At 43.3% G+C, this 12,939-nt stretch overlaps 1 protein-coding gene across 1 annotated transcript in view; it reads left to right on the top strand.

Moving 5' to 3' along the window:
* The window catches only part of EXOC4 (exocyst complex component 4), a 393,362-nt gene that overhangs the window by 53,688 nt on the left and 326,735 nt on the right, over positions 1-12,939 (top strand). The window contains exons 6-7 of the mRNA XM_086744528.1: positions 3,778-4,021; positions 11,270-11,447. Of these exons, the coding sequence (XP_086600654.1) occupies positions 3,778-4,021; positions 11,270-11,447 (422 nt within the window). The remainder of the gene's footprint in view (positions 1-3,777; positions 4,022-11,269; positions 11,448-12,939) is intronic.

Here is a 12,939-nt window from a genome sequence, read left to right as displayed (position 1 = left end):
CCTTGGAGATATTCAGAAGCCATCTGGACATGGTCCTGGGCAGCTGTCTTTGAGTGGCCCTGTTTTAGGCAGGGAGGTTGGACCGGATGATCTCCAGAGCTCCCTTCCAACTTCAGCCATTTAATGTGATTCTGTCATTTGGTGTCATCTTTACATGGAATTAAGCCACGAAAACCGCTTAAAATCATTAAACGATGCTGAATTTTAGGTTTCCAAAGAGGTAAGTTTAGCTAAAAACATTCCAAGTTGTGTTGAACTGATCTGGAAAAGCCTTGACCAGGCTTTGCGCAATCAATTTCTATTGATTTGCCTGGGGTTATAAGTGTAAGAGTTGATAGCTGGGATGGGACAACAAAGCAGTATCTTGAAGCTGTGTGTTTTTAGCGTAAAACTACAAATTGAAATGTAAAGACCTCATTATGTTGGAGAAGGGCAACTGTAATAATTGAAATTATTTATTCACTAACTTCACATTTCACTCATTGTACTCTCAAAGGGGGTCAGGAAATTTACCTGTTCATGTTAGTGAAGAAATCTTATGGAATTCTTCTTTGATGTTTTCTACCTGTATTATTTTTAATATAGTGAAGCTGTTTTTAATTAGAGTAGGACTTTATTTTCGTTCTCGTTGATGAATCACAAAAGAGAAGAGGTTAATCAAATCTAAATATCAGACCTGCAATTTAGGATGATCTATAAAAATAAGAGTTGCAAATGTCCATGGGATAAATTAATTTTTCATGGCATGTCCTCATAAAGCAAGTGTGTATGGTGTGAACGATGATCTTACCCCTTTAGAGACGCTTGTTTCGCAGACGCATTTTGGGTAGAAGCTGGTGAATGTAGAAAGCTAGGAGTAGGTTCTGAAAGTCTTGGATTTTTGTGTTGATACAAATGAATAACAAAGTAATTAGTGTTTTTGGTTTAAGAGTAAATACAGATGAGGGTTTTGGTTCTGAGAGCTGATCTGCAGGGACATCTTCCTTCACCCGTGGAGCTTCTCTGCCCGCAGAGAAGAGCACGTGGAACGGCAGTTTTAAAGGAGAACTTACTTCTAAATGCCAATCTACTTTGATGCCTTTTTCAAAGAGGTGAGGGATGGGACAGGCTGATTCCTGGGCCAAAGCTTTGTGGTCAAATAACCCCTCGGTGGCACAAAATGGCAGAAGAGGATAATTGAAGCGGGGAAGACGCAGGAATAGAGGAACGTAGAATCATAGAATGGTTAGGGTTGGAAGGGACCTCCAAAGGTCATCTAGTCCAACCGCCCTCCAAGGAGCGGGGACAAATGTCATCTTCATGTGCCTGGAGTTGGGATGTTGTCAGATCTTAGAGATAAATGGGCCCCCAAAGCTACCCGGGATACCGGCTTAACAGGCAGAATGTGCAGGAAACATGGTCCCCAGTCTTTTTTCAAAAGACCAGATCTAGCAAAGCTTATGTACCAGTGTGTTGCCACTAGATACTGAACTGCTCGCTTTGCCGTTGTTTGTAATTGATGTAAATCAGCACCCCGGCATTTTGAGGGTGCTCAAAATTGGTTTGCTGTTTTGAAAATGGAAGAGCGTTCACCTTTGCGTGGTGGCGGAGTTCTCGGCAAGATTGCTGCCTTTAGCCCCCTTAAATGCTGTCCTCGCATTTGGATATAGCAGTATTTCATCTCTCCTGGGTTTTTCTTGTGTGATGTTAGGAATAACGTACAGCCTGCTTCCAAAGGGGCTGCAGCATAATGACAGGGGCTTGTTATCTAAAACGCTGTTTAGGCTGGGAAATCTTTGCACTAAACTCAGAGCAACAAGATTTTTTTTAATTTTTTAAATTTTTTTTAACAACAAGTTAGTCTTTCTTCCTGTAGCATTCCCAGTGGTTGTCTTTTCCACAGCTCTTGTTCCAAAGAGCTCGTTTTCTGTGGTTTGTGCCTGGCATGCTGTGGTTTTTGAGAATAACTCGTAGCATTGGCCGAGTGGGTAGACCATGTACGCAGCGCACGAAGTGCTTTGCAGACTTTTGGGTAGACAAGTGTGGTTTTAACTTCTGATTGGAATTATTGCTTATGTGTGTTTGAAATATCTCTTATATTATTATTTTTTTTTTTAATTGACACATTGTAGGTGTTTCTAGGTGCTTGCCCCGTAACTTGCCCAACTTACAAGTTTAAATATCCATTAATTGAGGAAAAGTGTGTGTGAGAGAGGGAAGAAGCACTATTTGATCTCTCTGATATTGATTACCTAAAACCTGATGTCACTCTCCATTGTGATGTGTGATGACCTCACCAGGTCCTTTCTTGCCTCGCTCTTACCTGGCAGCTGGTGCTCTGGGTTGAAATGCAAGAGCGCATCAACGATGAGTTTGGTTTGAGCCGGAGGGACCATGTTTGGGATTACACTGACGGAAAGAAGCCATCTCTGCCGTGGAGGCTGGTGTAAGCTGACACTGGAAGAAGTGTTAGCTGTTTATCGTGATGCTATTTATGAAGTGGCACCATACGGGCTCTTTGGGACGTTGTTTTCTTGATCCTTGTGCTAACTTAGGCGGTGCCGATGCTCTTCTGTTCAGCGTGTCACAGCTTTAGACAGCTACAGGGCTGCATGCTGCTTGTGCCGTGCCATTTTTCATTTATGCCGTGTCATTTAAATCCTTCTGGTGGATCTTTTGACGTTTATTCAGGTTCTTGGATAAGTTTTGATTTAAGTAAAAAATCTGTTGAGCACTAGAAACCATGGGAGTCATCTGTCATCCAACAGCCCTTATCAGAGCTCAGTACCAGTATGATGAAACAGCCGTTAGGTTTTAATTTCGACGCGAGGGTACGGTATGGTGGATGGCACAGCTTCAGCTGTGTACTGGAGTGCCGTTTGTCCACGTGCTGCCGCTCTGGCTGTTAACAAGCCGCGTGACTGCGTATCTTCCGAAATACTTTAGTTGAGTTTGCCTTGAAGACACTTAGTTCATGTAAGTGTTTGAATACATTTATTGAATGTTTCATCCAGTCTTTAGTGGAGTCATCCTTTGTTGTTGCTGGGCGTTATCTGTAAATTAAGAAATGTTGATTAATGAACATACTTAAAACAAGCATAGTACCTCTTGCCTTTCTCTTCCTTGTCGCTTAGCAACAGAATTTCTCCCTGTGCAATCCCTGTTACTTCAGGACTGTATCCACAATATCCTCTCTAATTCTTCTCGCTTTTCCTTTCTAGAAGCCTTGCTAAAAGATTTGAGTAACTTCATCAACCCCTTGGCAGATGTAATGAAGCAGAGCAGGATAACATCAAGCAATCATTCAGTTTGGCAGTGTAAACTTTGCCGAATTCATCAGAAGTCTGTTAAGGTTGATAGCGTTTATAATGAAAATTCCTCTTTTGTGAAGGATGTAGCGAAGAAAAACAGCTGGGTTAGGAATGTAGGGCTTTTAGCTCCTCGAGACACTGCTCAAGGGATTTGCAGCGATACAATACCTTCTCATTTATGAATATCTTGATTGCACCGGACTTCCTCTGTTTCCTAATAATGTATCTTACACTGTGGTCTCTGTTTCTAAATCACTTAAATGCACAGGCTCTTGTGTCTATGTCTAGGGAGTCCTACCAAGCCAACAGAAATATCTACTGCTTCTCCTAAAAATCCGAGTGTTGCTGGTTTCCTTGTTTGTTCCGTGGTTGCTCAAAGTGATGGGAGTTCTGTGAGGGCAAAGAGTTTACATGGTGTTCTGCATGGTGTGAAGTCTTGTTTTCAATAGCTCAAATCTTGGATTGTACCTTTCGAAATCTATTACAGTGCGAGAAACGAGCCTTCTGGAAATTAAAGAAGATATGGAACTGGATCCAGAGGAGAACAGCACTGTCTTCATGGGCATACTCATCAAAGGGCTGGCCAAGCTGAAAAAAATCCCTGAGACTGTGAAAGCCATCCAGGATCGCTTAGAACAAGAACTCAAGCAGATTGTGAAGCGGTCCACGACCCAGGTGGCAGACAATGGTTACCAGAGAGGGGAGAACCTGTCCCAGGAAAATCAGCCTAGGTAAGGGTCTTTTAACCACTGAACCTTGATTCTGCAAAAAAAAACACATAAGAAGGGTGTCTTATCTGTTAGTTTGAATTTGAAAGAGTGACAATAAGTTTTGCAGTAGCAGAGATCTGAAATGGTAAAATTTTCAGGAATGCCTGTGTCTTGCTGAATGGCTGATGTACCTCGAGCACCTGGAAGGCTTGGGAATTTCAGCAGTTTATTCAGAAATGGGAGGCATTGGTGCTTCTCAGCTGAGGATGTGGAAAAGGTAGATACCTCCTTCTGTGCTTGGCCCTAAAAGAGAATCTTTTGGCTAAAGAGGTGTTGGAAATGCAGGTTTGAGGCTGGAAGGACAGCAGAAGCCAGCATTATTGCACTAGCAAGAGACGTGTTGTGTTAAGTAGTTTTTTTTGTTTGTTTGTTTTTGGTTTTTTTTTTTTTTTTTTAACCTCAGCTTTTGTTCTACGTGGCGTCACAACAGTTTGACTTGTAATACTGTCTTGGGTTGCTGGTATGTATAGTGTAAAAAGCACTTGGTGCCAAAACAAATACTCTCTTCTTCTGTTGCGCGGAGTCGTGGCTGTACGCTGCCTGCTGATGCCCAAGAAATTTTTAAGTTTAATTATGTAATATGACTTGAAAAGAGAAGATTCAGCTCAGTTATTTATTTCAAGTGTAGCAGAGTCTGGTTAAGTTGATGCAGGTGCAAAGCTTTGAAATCATATCTGGAACTAATTATATCAGTAAATAGGTGGCCAAGTTTCTAATTGGTTTGCAGCCCCATTTACATTAATGGCAAGGTGTGGAAGCCAACCGAGATTTGTTTCTGCTGTTCTTCAGGATTCGCTAGAACTATTCTTTGCAAAAATATCGCTCCGTAAGGGGTGGCTATCACTTCTAGCCGAAATACATTAATTTGTGATACTGCACATTGTGGTGATCACTGTCCGAGGGGATTTAATGGTAGCAAAGATAATTGGTAACAAAAACTTTAGCTCGATAAAGACTTCTTTTTTTAATTCCTATCATTATCATGTGGAAGCAATTATATTTTGAATAATTTATAGAATTCTGGTACTGATAACTTGGTGAATTTGCAACGAGCTTCCTGGGTGGGTCAGAAGGCGGAATTTTCATTTCTGATGCCAAGAAGGGAGCAGAGCAAGCAAGCATATACTTGATACTTGTTTTATGAACCGGTCTTGAGAGGTTGTTTGGTTACTGGTTGTCCATTGAAATTGCTAAGTTGGAGCAAGTCATATTTTAATGACACTAATCTGCCCAGAGGGGTGAGTAAGGTACAAACAAGTTTTTAATGGGTTTTGACATGTGTTTAACAGGAGTTTGTGAGCCTTTAAAATGCATATATTCTAGAGCTGTGGAAAATGTCTTGAATTCTTGTTGAATAAGGAGATAATTAGAACTGATTCTAAACCGAAATCACATGTGAAGTTTACAGCAAGCAGATGAATTCATTTATATTGAAAAGAATAAATTATAGCATGGAAAGGTGTACCGCCCCTTCAATTAGCTGCGGTTTTAAATCAAAACTAAACGTCTCTCCTGCTGTCAAGAAAAAAATAAATCTGAACAACAACGTCCTTGTATTTCAAGAGAGCTCTGTAAGACCCCAAATTTGTGCATGATGCAGCGCCTGAAACTGCTGAACTATTCATTAGGCTGCCAGCCACAGCGCTTACTCGACCTCAGGATTCAGTGAGTAAAATGTTTTTCAGTTCACCTTAAAACTAATCACGCTTGGATATCTCTTAGTCTGTGTCACTGAGCTACTGTACTTTAAATGGTATATATACAAATTCTCACTTCTGGCAAATAAAATGTCTGCAAGATGACAAAGTGGCCTGCTGTACATTGAACCTTCAGCTGGACAAGTTCCCTGCAGCTTGTTGGCTATGCACAGAATTTATCTGCATTTCTTCATCGCTGTGTGGTGTCTCTCAAAGGTTGGCTCTTACGTTTTCCATCTGAGAAGGGTGGCATTTCCCCTCACTTGAGGATGAGGCTGATAACCTCCTTGTGGAGGTTCTGGTGGAATTCCTTTTGGGACCCCATACAACAATGATGTAGAGCCCTCTCATTGTACAGGAGAGAAATGATTTCTAGAACCTGGCCAGGAAGTTTGCAGATGTGAATAAGGGTCATTTGAACAAATCGGGCACTGAGCTTGCGTTCATCTTTTTTTCAAGATGAAGACTTTTTTTATTTGTTATGACTCAACTAGCTCCCAGAGAGCCTTTTATACCCCTCTCAGTGCTCTCCTCATAGAGCCAACAGGCAGCGAGCGCTTGGGTCAGCTCTTCAGAGCTTCATGAAGTCTATTTTCTTACATGGCAGCCCTTTTAAGCCTGCCAGGAGCGAGTCTTGCCCATGCTATACAAGGCGGCTTGTTTCTGGATTGTTAATTAGCACGTACATGAGAGTGAGCAGTGATTGCAATGTTGATAATCTGTGGCCCGTTCTGTCATGGATGTGTTGTCCTTTGATTTGAGCACTCAGTGTAGCTGAATGGAGAGTTGGTGTGAAATTGGAAGGGCTCATTTACTAAGATGACACTAGCCCAGCTAAGGACCTCCATATAACAGCAGAAGGATGTTCTTCAGCAGTGGGGTCACAAAGAAAAGATTTGCATGGCTCTGTAGTACAACTAATTTTTAGGTTTCCTAAAACATGCAACATCGATGCAGTTGTGTAGGATAATGGATTTAGAATAGGCTTAACCAGAATGTACATCTGTTCTGGAGCCCCCAACGTCAGAAGGACATGGACCAGTTGGAGAGGGTCCAGAGGAGGCCACGAAGATGATCAGAGGGCTGGAGCACCTCTGCTGTGAGGCCAGGCTGAGAGAGCTGGGGCTGTTCAGCCTGGAGAAGAGGAGGCTCCAGAGAGACCTTTGAGTGGTCTTCCAGTACCTCAAGGGAGCCAACAGGAAAGATGGGGAGAAGCTGTTCAGTAGGGCCTGTTGTGACAGGACAAGGGATAATGGTTTTAAAATAGAGGGAGGTAGATTTATATTAGATATTAGGAAAAAATTTTTTACAATGAAGATTGTAGAGCACTGTCCCAGGTTGCCCAGAGAGGTGGTGGATGCCCCATCCCTAGAAACATCCAAGGCCAGGTTGGCTGGGGCTCTGAGCAACCTGATGTGGTTGGAGATGTCCCTGCTCCTTGTAGGGGGGTTGGACTGGATGGCCTTTGAAAGTCCCTTCCAACCAAAACTGTTAGATGATTCTGTGATCTTTGGTTGTAAGATACTTTGATATGAATGTAACACCCTCTTTACTAATCTGCCCTTTCCCTCATGAAATGTGAATGACATGAAGACAGTAAAGCCTGGTAAAGGGCAGTAGTAGGTTTATAGTAGTTAATATCACTGGTGGAAGATAATTTTGAAAACTATACTTGAATCTCACCTAGTTGCAGCTGACCTTGCCTTAATTTAAGTGGTGTTTTCTTAAAGTCTAGGTAAGTTTCTTCCAAAATTTTTAGGTATCTGTGTTTGGAACAGATTTATGAAAAAGGACTTTAGTGTAGGAATTGCCATTGACATATCCTTAATGAGAGGCTCATTAGAGCATGCTTAGTACCTGCGTGTTTAGAAATATGTCTTGGGTTGTGGAGGACAAGGTGTTGTGGAAGACACACTCCAAGCTAATGCAACATGGTATCTTAATGAACCTGTGGGTCTCTTCTGAATTACAGGAGGTTGTTGGATTTAGAAGAACGATAATGTTGGATGTATGCCTACTTGAGGGCCAGATTTTGGGACAGGATTTTGGTAGGGATACATTGCCATAGCTTTACTTTTAGTTGAAATCCAGCCCGGGAAGAGGAGGTATATTGACAATTTTGCTGCTAAATCCTATTGATTGGATTCAATGCACTTTTCCCTACGTGTTCGTAATACACTTCTGGCTTTTTACCTCATCTGGAGGCTTTAAAATAAAGACAGAAATTATGTACACGCCAACACTCTGACCAGACGAAGGACATTGTTGCTGCTAAAATGCATGAATTGTCATTAGCGACCTCATTCAGGTGTCAGCGGTCGCTCTGCATCAAGTCATTCTCCGTTATCGCCCGGACAACGGGAGTTGCTTCCGGGTGTGTGTCACCATCACTCGACATATTTACCACATTTCTCGGCGAAGGGGTTATGAGATTGCTTTGACAAATTGCCTAAGCCGGTCTCCTGTCATTCTCTGTATGTATCCCGCTTAGGTCACTCAGTGCTGCAACCCCATACGCGTAAAATCTAGGCCATATTATTTTATGCTGTTTCGTCTTGTTGGCCATCTGACACAGACTGCGTCTGTGTCTGTCTTGGGTCGCCTTGTTTCCAAAACAAGCTGACAGATTTAGAAGACTTTTAGAGAAAAGAAAATTAAGATAAGAGGTGCAGGCTACTTTGAAAACTGAGAGATGTAGAAATATGATGTGGTTGACAATGGAAAATGTGATGGGGTGGTGGTTAGCACCACTGGAGAACGTGGATGGGAGAGATTTTGTGTCCAGCAGTCTGTAACATGAGAATAGGAAGATATTAGAAATAATTCTGTTCAGTGTAATATTATTTCAGTAATAGCTCCATAAATGAGTCGATAATGTGAGGCCAGGCTCACCTAGGGACAATAGAAATGAACTTGTGAAACTGCCCAGCTGGTTCAGTTCTGCAAAATTGTACTTTGCTGGGACAGCAAGGAGGTATATGAGTAACTAAATTTTTGTTTGTAATGGGATGTTAGTAGAAGTTGGGCTTGCACTGATGAATTTTTCTCAGTGCCATATAATTTGATCCCATAATGTTATCTTCTTTGGCATTTCAACCCAGGCTGCGTGTCAGTTCCTCAAACATGAAATTCCTCGTCTTTCCAAATTCTTCTACATCTGAGTTTCCTCCTATTTTTGGCTGGCTTCGGGCTCACCAGCCACCTGCCCCGGGTACCTCTCTGTCCTTTGTGGTGAGAAGTTCTCTATATCTCTTAGGGGCTGTTGAAGCAGTAGTTGCCTCTCCCGTGTCCTGGAGCGTGTTGGAGAACATCTTTGCTTAACAGCAATGGAGAGTTTTTTTTCAGGCAGCTTCATCTGCCTGTTGTCCGGCCTCCTTCACTGGTTACACTGGTGACGGGACGACAGCAGTCAGGGAAGGAGGAAGATGCATAGGTCTTTCCACAGGAGCAACTTCTCAGTTTCATGTGGACAGGATAGCTGTTAAGCTTCATACAAAGCCTAAACGGAGGAGAGAACGGCTCTTCTTCCACGCTGGCCTTTCCCACGTTGAAAATGTAGTAATGTTAATATTGATAATAGCTGTCTTTTCTGGTGCTGTCTTTATCATCGTGTCCTGTATACTTCTGTTTATCCACTTCCAGGGCTTTATTTAAATTTGTGAAGATCTGTAAAAAAGCAGCATTTTCTCTTTCGGTACCAACAACGCTTTTCTTTGGGCGTTTGTTGCCATTCTTAAATCTGAAGAAAGCTGATACACGCACCGGGTTCTTTTGGATTGCTTAAGTACGTATCCTAGCTCTGTAGTCACTTAAGGTATGGCAATAGTAATGCCCCTGCGTTTCTTACAAGTACCATCCTTCCTAAACACGTCTTTATTTTTGATACACGTCTGGCCGCTTGGCCTGTTCTGCTGTGCCTCACTGCACCCTCCCAGACTTCTCCAGTGGCTCTTCCTGTTGAATCAGGGTGCTCTTCTGCTTCGCCGCTTCAGCTGGGGAGCTGCCATCACTGGTAGGGGAATGGCCCATGTGCGATCCCCAAGTGTAACGCTGTGCATCTGTATCTGTGTATGTAAAGTGAGTATGGATGCATGTGAATAGACACAGCTGATAGTATTTTTTTTTTATTTGTATATATTTTTATTTAAACGGTAGCCAGCTTCTGTCCTTTCAGACTGGAAGTTCAGTCTAGGGTTGCTGTAGGCCGAGGTGGGTGGTTTTAGCCCCAGCATCGTGCCAGCCCACTTGCTGTCTGGTGGTAACAGCAGCAAATGTGCAACAGCTTAATTACTGCAGTTAACTACCCAGCTGCTGGCTTAACAGCTGCTGAAAGTGGATGTATGTGGATATTCAGCACTCTGAAATGAAGTGGTCAAGGCATGAACATGCATCTTATTAGTGGGTGTTAACTAACACAGACTTCTGCCCCTCTACTCTGCCCTGGTGAGACCCCACGTGCAGTACTGCGTCCAGCTCTGGAGCCCCCAGTATAAGAAGGGCGTGGACCAGTTGGAGAGGGTCCAGAGGAGGCCACGCAGATGCTGAGAGGGCTGGAGCAGCTCTCCTGTGAGGCCAGGCTGAGAGAGCTGGGGCTGTTCAGCCTGGAGAAGAGGAGGCTCCGGGGAGACCTTATAGCAGCCTGCCAGTGCCTAAAGGGGGCTACAGGAAAGAAGGGGAGAGACTCTTCAGCAGGGCCTGGTGTGACAGGATGAGGGGTAATGGTTTTAAAATAGAGGGAGGTAGATTCAGATTGGATATAAGGAAGAAATGTTTTACACTGAGGGTGGTGGAACACTGTCCCAGGTTGCCCAGAGAGGTGGTGGGTGCCCCATCCCTTGAAACATTCCAGGCCAGGTTGGACGGGGCTCTGAGCAACCTGATCTGGTTGGAGATGTCCCTGCTCCTTGCAGGGGGGTTGGGTTACAGGACCTTTGAAGGTCCCTTCCAACCCAAAGCATTCTGTGGTTCTGTGATTCTATGAAGACTCAAGTGTGGTGGTTAAAGAGTGGGTGCAGCTCTGATTCTGCTGCAGATCTTCTGTCCTGCTCTAGGGATAGCAACTTCTGATGGGCAGACACAGCAAGCATGTGCTAACTCCTAAGCTGCGGCAGTTAAATGTGATGGAAACTGTCTGTCACAGCTAGAAAGTGCCTAGCATATGGATTTGGGAAGTGTTATCTTCACATTTTGTTGGGGTTACACATGTACTTGAATTGCTCATTAAACAGCGGTGAACTTGATTGGAATTTTCCTTTTCCCAAATAATATAATGTGTGATGAGTCATTGCCTTATCACAAAATTTAGGACTTCGCAAAGGTATGTTAATTACAATAATTGGGCAGTAAGGAAGCCATAGGAGCACGTCAAGTGTACTGCACTTAGGTGAGGTTATAGCTGTGGGTGGAAGCTCGAGCACCTGTAGGGACTTCTGCCCCACTGCTCTGATGTGCTGCATGGCAGCGTGCTGGTGTCTTCTGGAAACTGAGTGGAGGTTGTCTTGATGGTTTACAGGTTACTGCTGGAACTGCTGGAGCTTCTCTTTGACAAATTCAACGCCGTGGCTGCCGCGCACTCTGTCGTCCTTGGACACCTTCAGCAAATGGTGGCCTCTCCTTGCAGCCAGTATGATGGCGATATCAAGCTGTATGACATGGTTGATGTGTGGGTGAAGATCCAAGATGTCTTGCAGGTAAGGATCCTTCAAGCGGGCATGCTTTCAGCTTGTAGCAGCTTTTATAACCAGGATAGCAGAGAATACCTGTCATACTCAAGAGACAGCTGTGCTGGAATTCGTCTTTATTTTTGGTAAGCGGCCACATTTATAACAGGCTGTTAAACTCCAAAGAGCTTTAAATATCAGCAAAAAAAAATTCTGTGGATTAATCTGTATGGTGTGTGGAAAGGTTGATTCATTTTGCCTACCAAGTGATTTATCAGAGACTTCCAAAGCATGACATTTTTGTTCTGATTTACCATGTCATACCTGTCTTATAAAGTGTCGCAGCTCAAATCTCTTGTCTTATCTTGTCATTGTGGCTTGGTTGGAGTCAGCTGAGACACTTGCTGCCAGCATGTTTTCAGGGAATTCTTATTTGATTCTTATTCCTAACTGTAGCATACTGAAGCTGTGCCTTGCTCAGGCCTTATTCTCGTACCACGCCTATCACCTTGGTGTCTGAGACTCTCACAAGCAGCAGAGCTATCATCTGTCACACGTCTGTTCTCTCATTCTTGCCTCGAGGCTGTCACCTGCACATAGATTGGTTTTACTTATTTATTTTGGAATTGCCTTTATATATAGTACACAAGATGTAGACCTCACCCAGGATTTGATAGAAGAGGTCAAAGAAATGAGCCTGGCATTGTTTACAAGAGGTGGCAAGATTTATGCTGGTCATTCCACCTCTGGCCTGTTCATGAAAAATGCTCTCTGCCTCCTGCTCTAACCCAGTTTTTCATTGTAGGGCACAGGTCTTGCTCTAAAGACTTGTTTGACTGTGCAGTGATGCACGCAGGTTTTTATCTTTGCTTACACGAATAGGGCCAACTGTGGGCATGGTGTGAATTTAGATACTTGGACACGGTAAATTTGAGGTATGGGCCTTTGATCACAGTCCCTGTGTCCTTATACACTCATCTTTCTAGAGGAGTTAGTATTTTTATTAAAGAAATTTTGTACAGTTTTCTCCATGATACAAGTTATCACCTACCTTCAGTACGGGTCCTGCAAAAATTGGGTTCGGGATGTCCAACCAGAGGTTAATGATGGGTTTTCTAAACGAAAGAATGTCATAGAACTGAAGCTGTCTGGCTCTTTCTTAGGGAAAAATTAAACTTGAGGACATAATGAAAGAACTTGGCATGGGATATCTCCAGCCATCTTACTGACATCCCTGACATCTAGAGAAACATTTAAGAGCGTTGAGTTCTGCAGGCTTTGCTTCAGGAGGACGAAGCCTTGGGAGCAAGAATCCTCCAGGATTTTATCATCACTGAAGCAAAATGGCAAGGCTGATAATTCCCCCTTACCAGTGAGAGTCTGTGATGGTTTCATTTCTTGTGCGTGATGAAGTTAGGAATGATTTACGCCGGCTGTTCCAAAATAACATTGATAAAACTTGTGCACAGAAGCGTGTGTAGGTGTGCACAGATAGAGAGTGAACGTGCTTCTGTGTTGGGGA

Source organism: Chlamydotis macqueenii, chromosome 1, assembly GCF_036417535.1.
Source record: "Chlamydotis macqueenii isolate bChlMac1 chromosome 1, bChlMac1.mat, whole genome shotgun sequence".
In the NCBI taxonomy this organism is placed as follows: Eukaryota; Metazoa; Chordata; class Aves; order Otidiformes; family Otididae; genus Chlamydotis; species Chlamydotis macqueenii.
The sequence above is the reverse complement of the archived record's forward strand: the minus strand, read 5'-3'. Positions and strand labels throughout refer to the sequence as shown.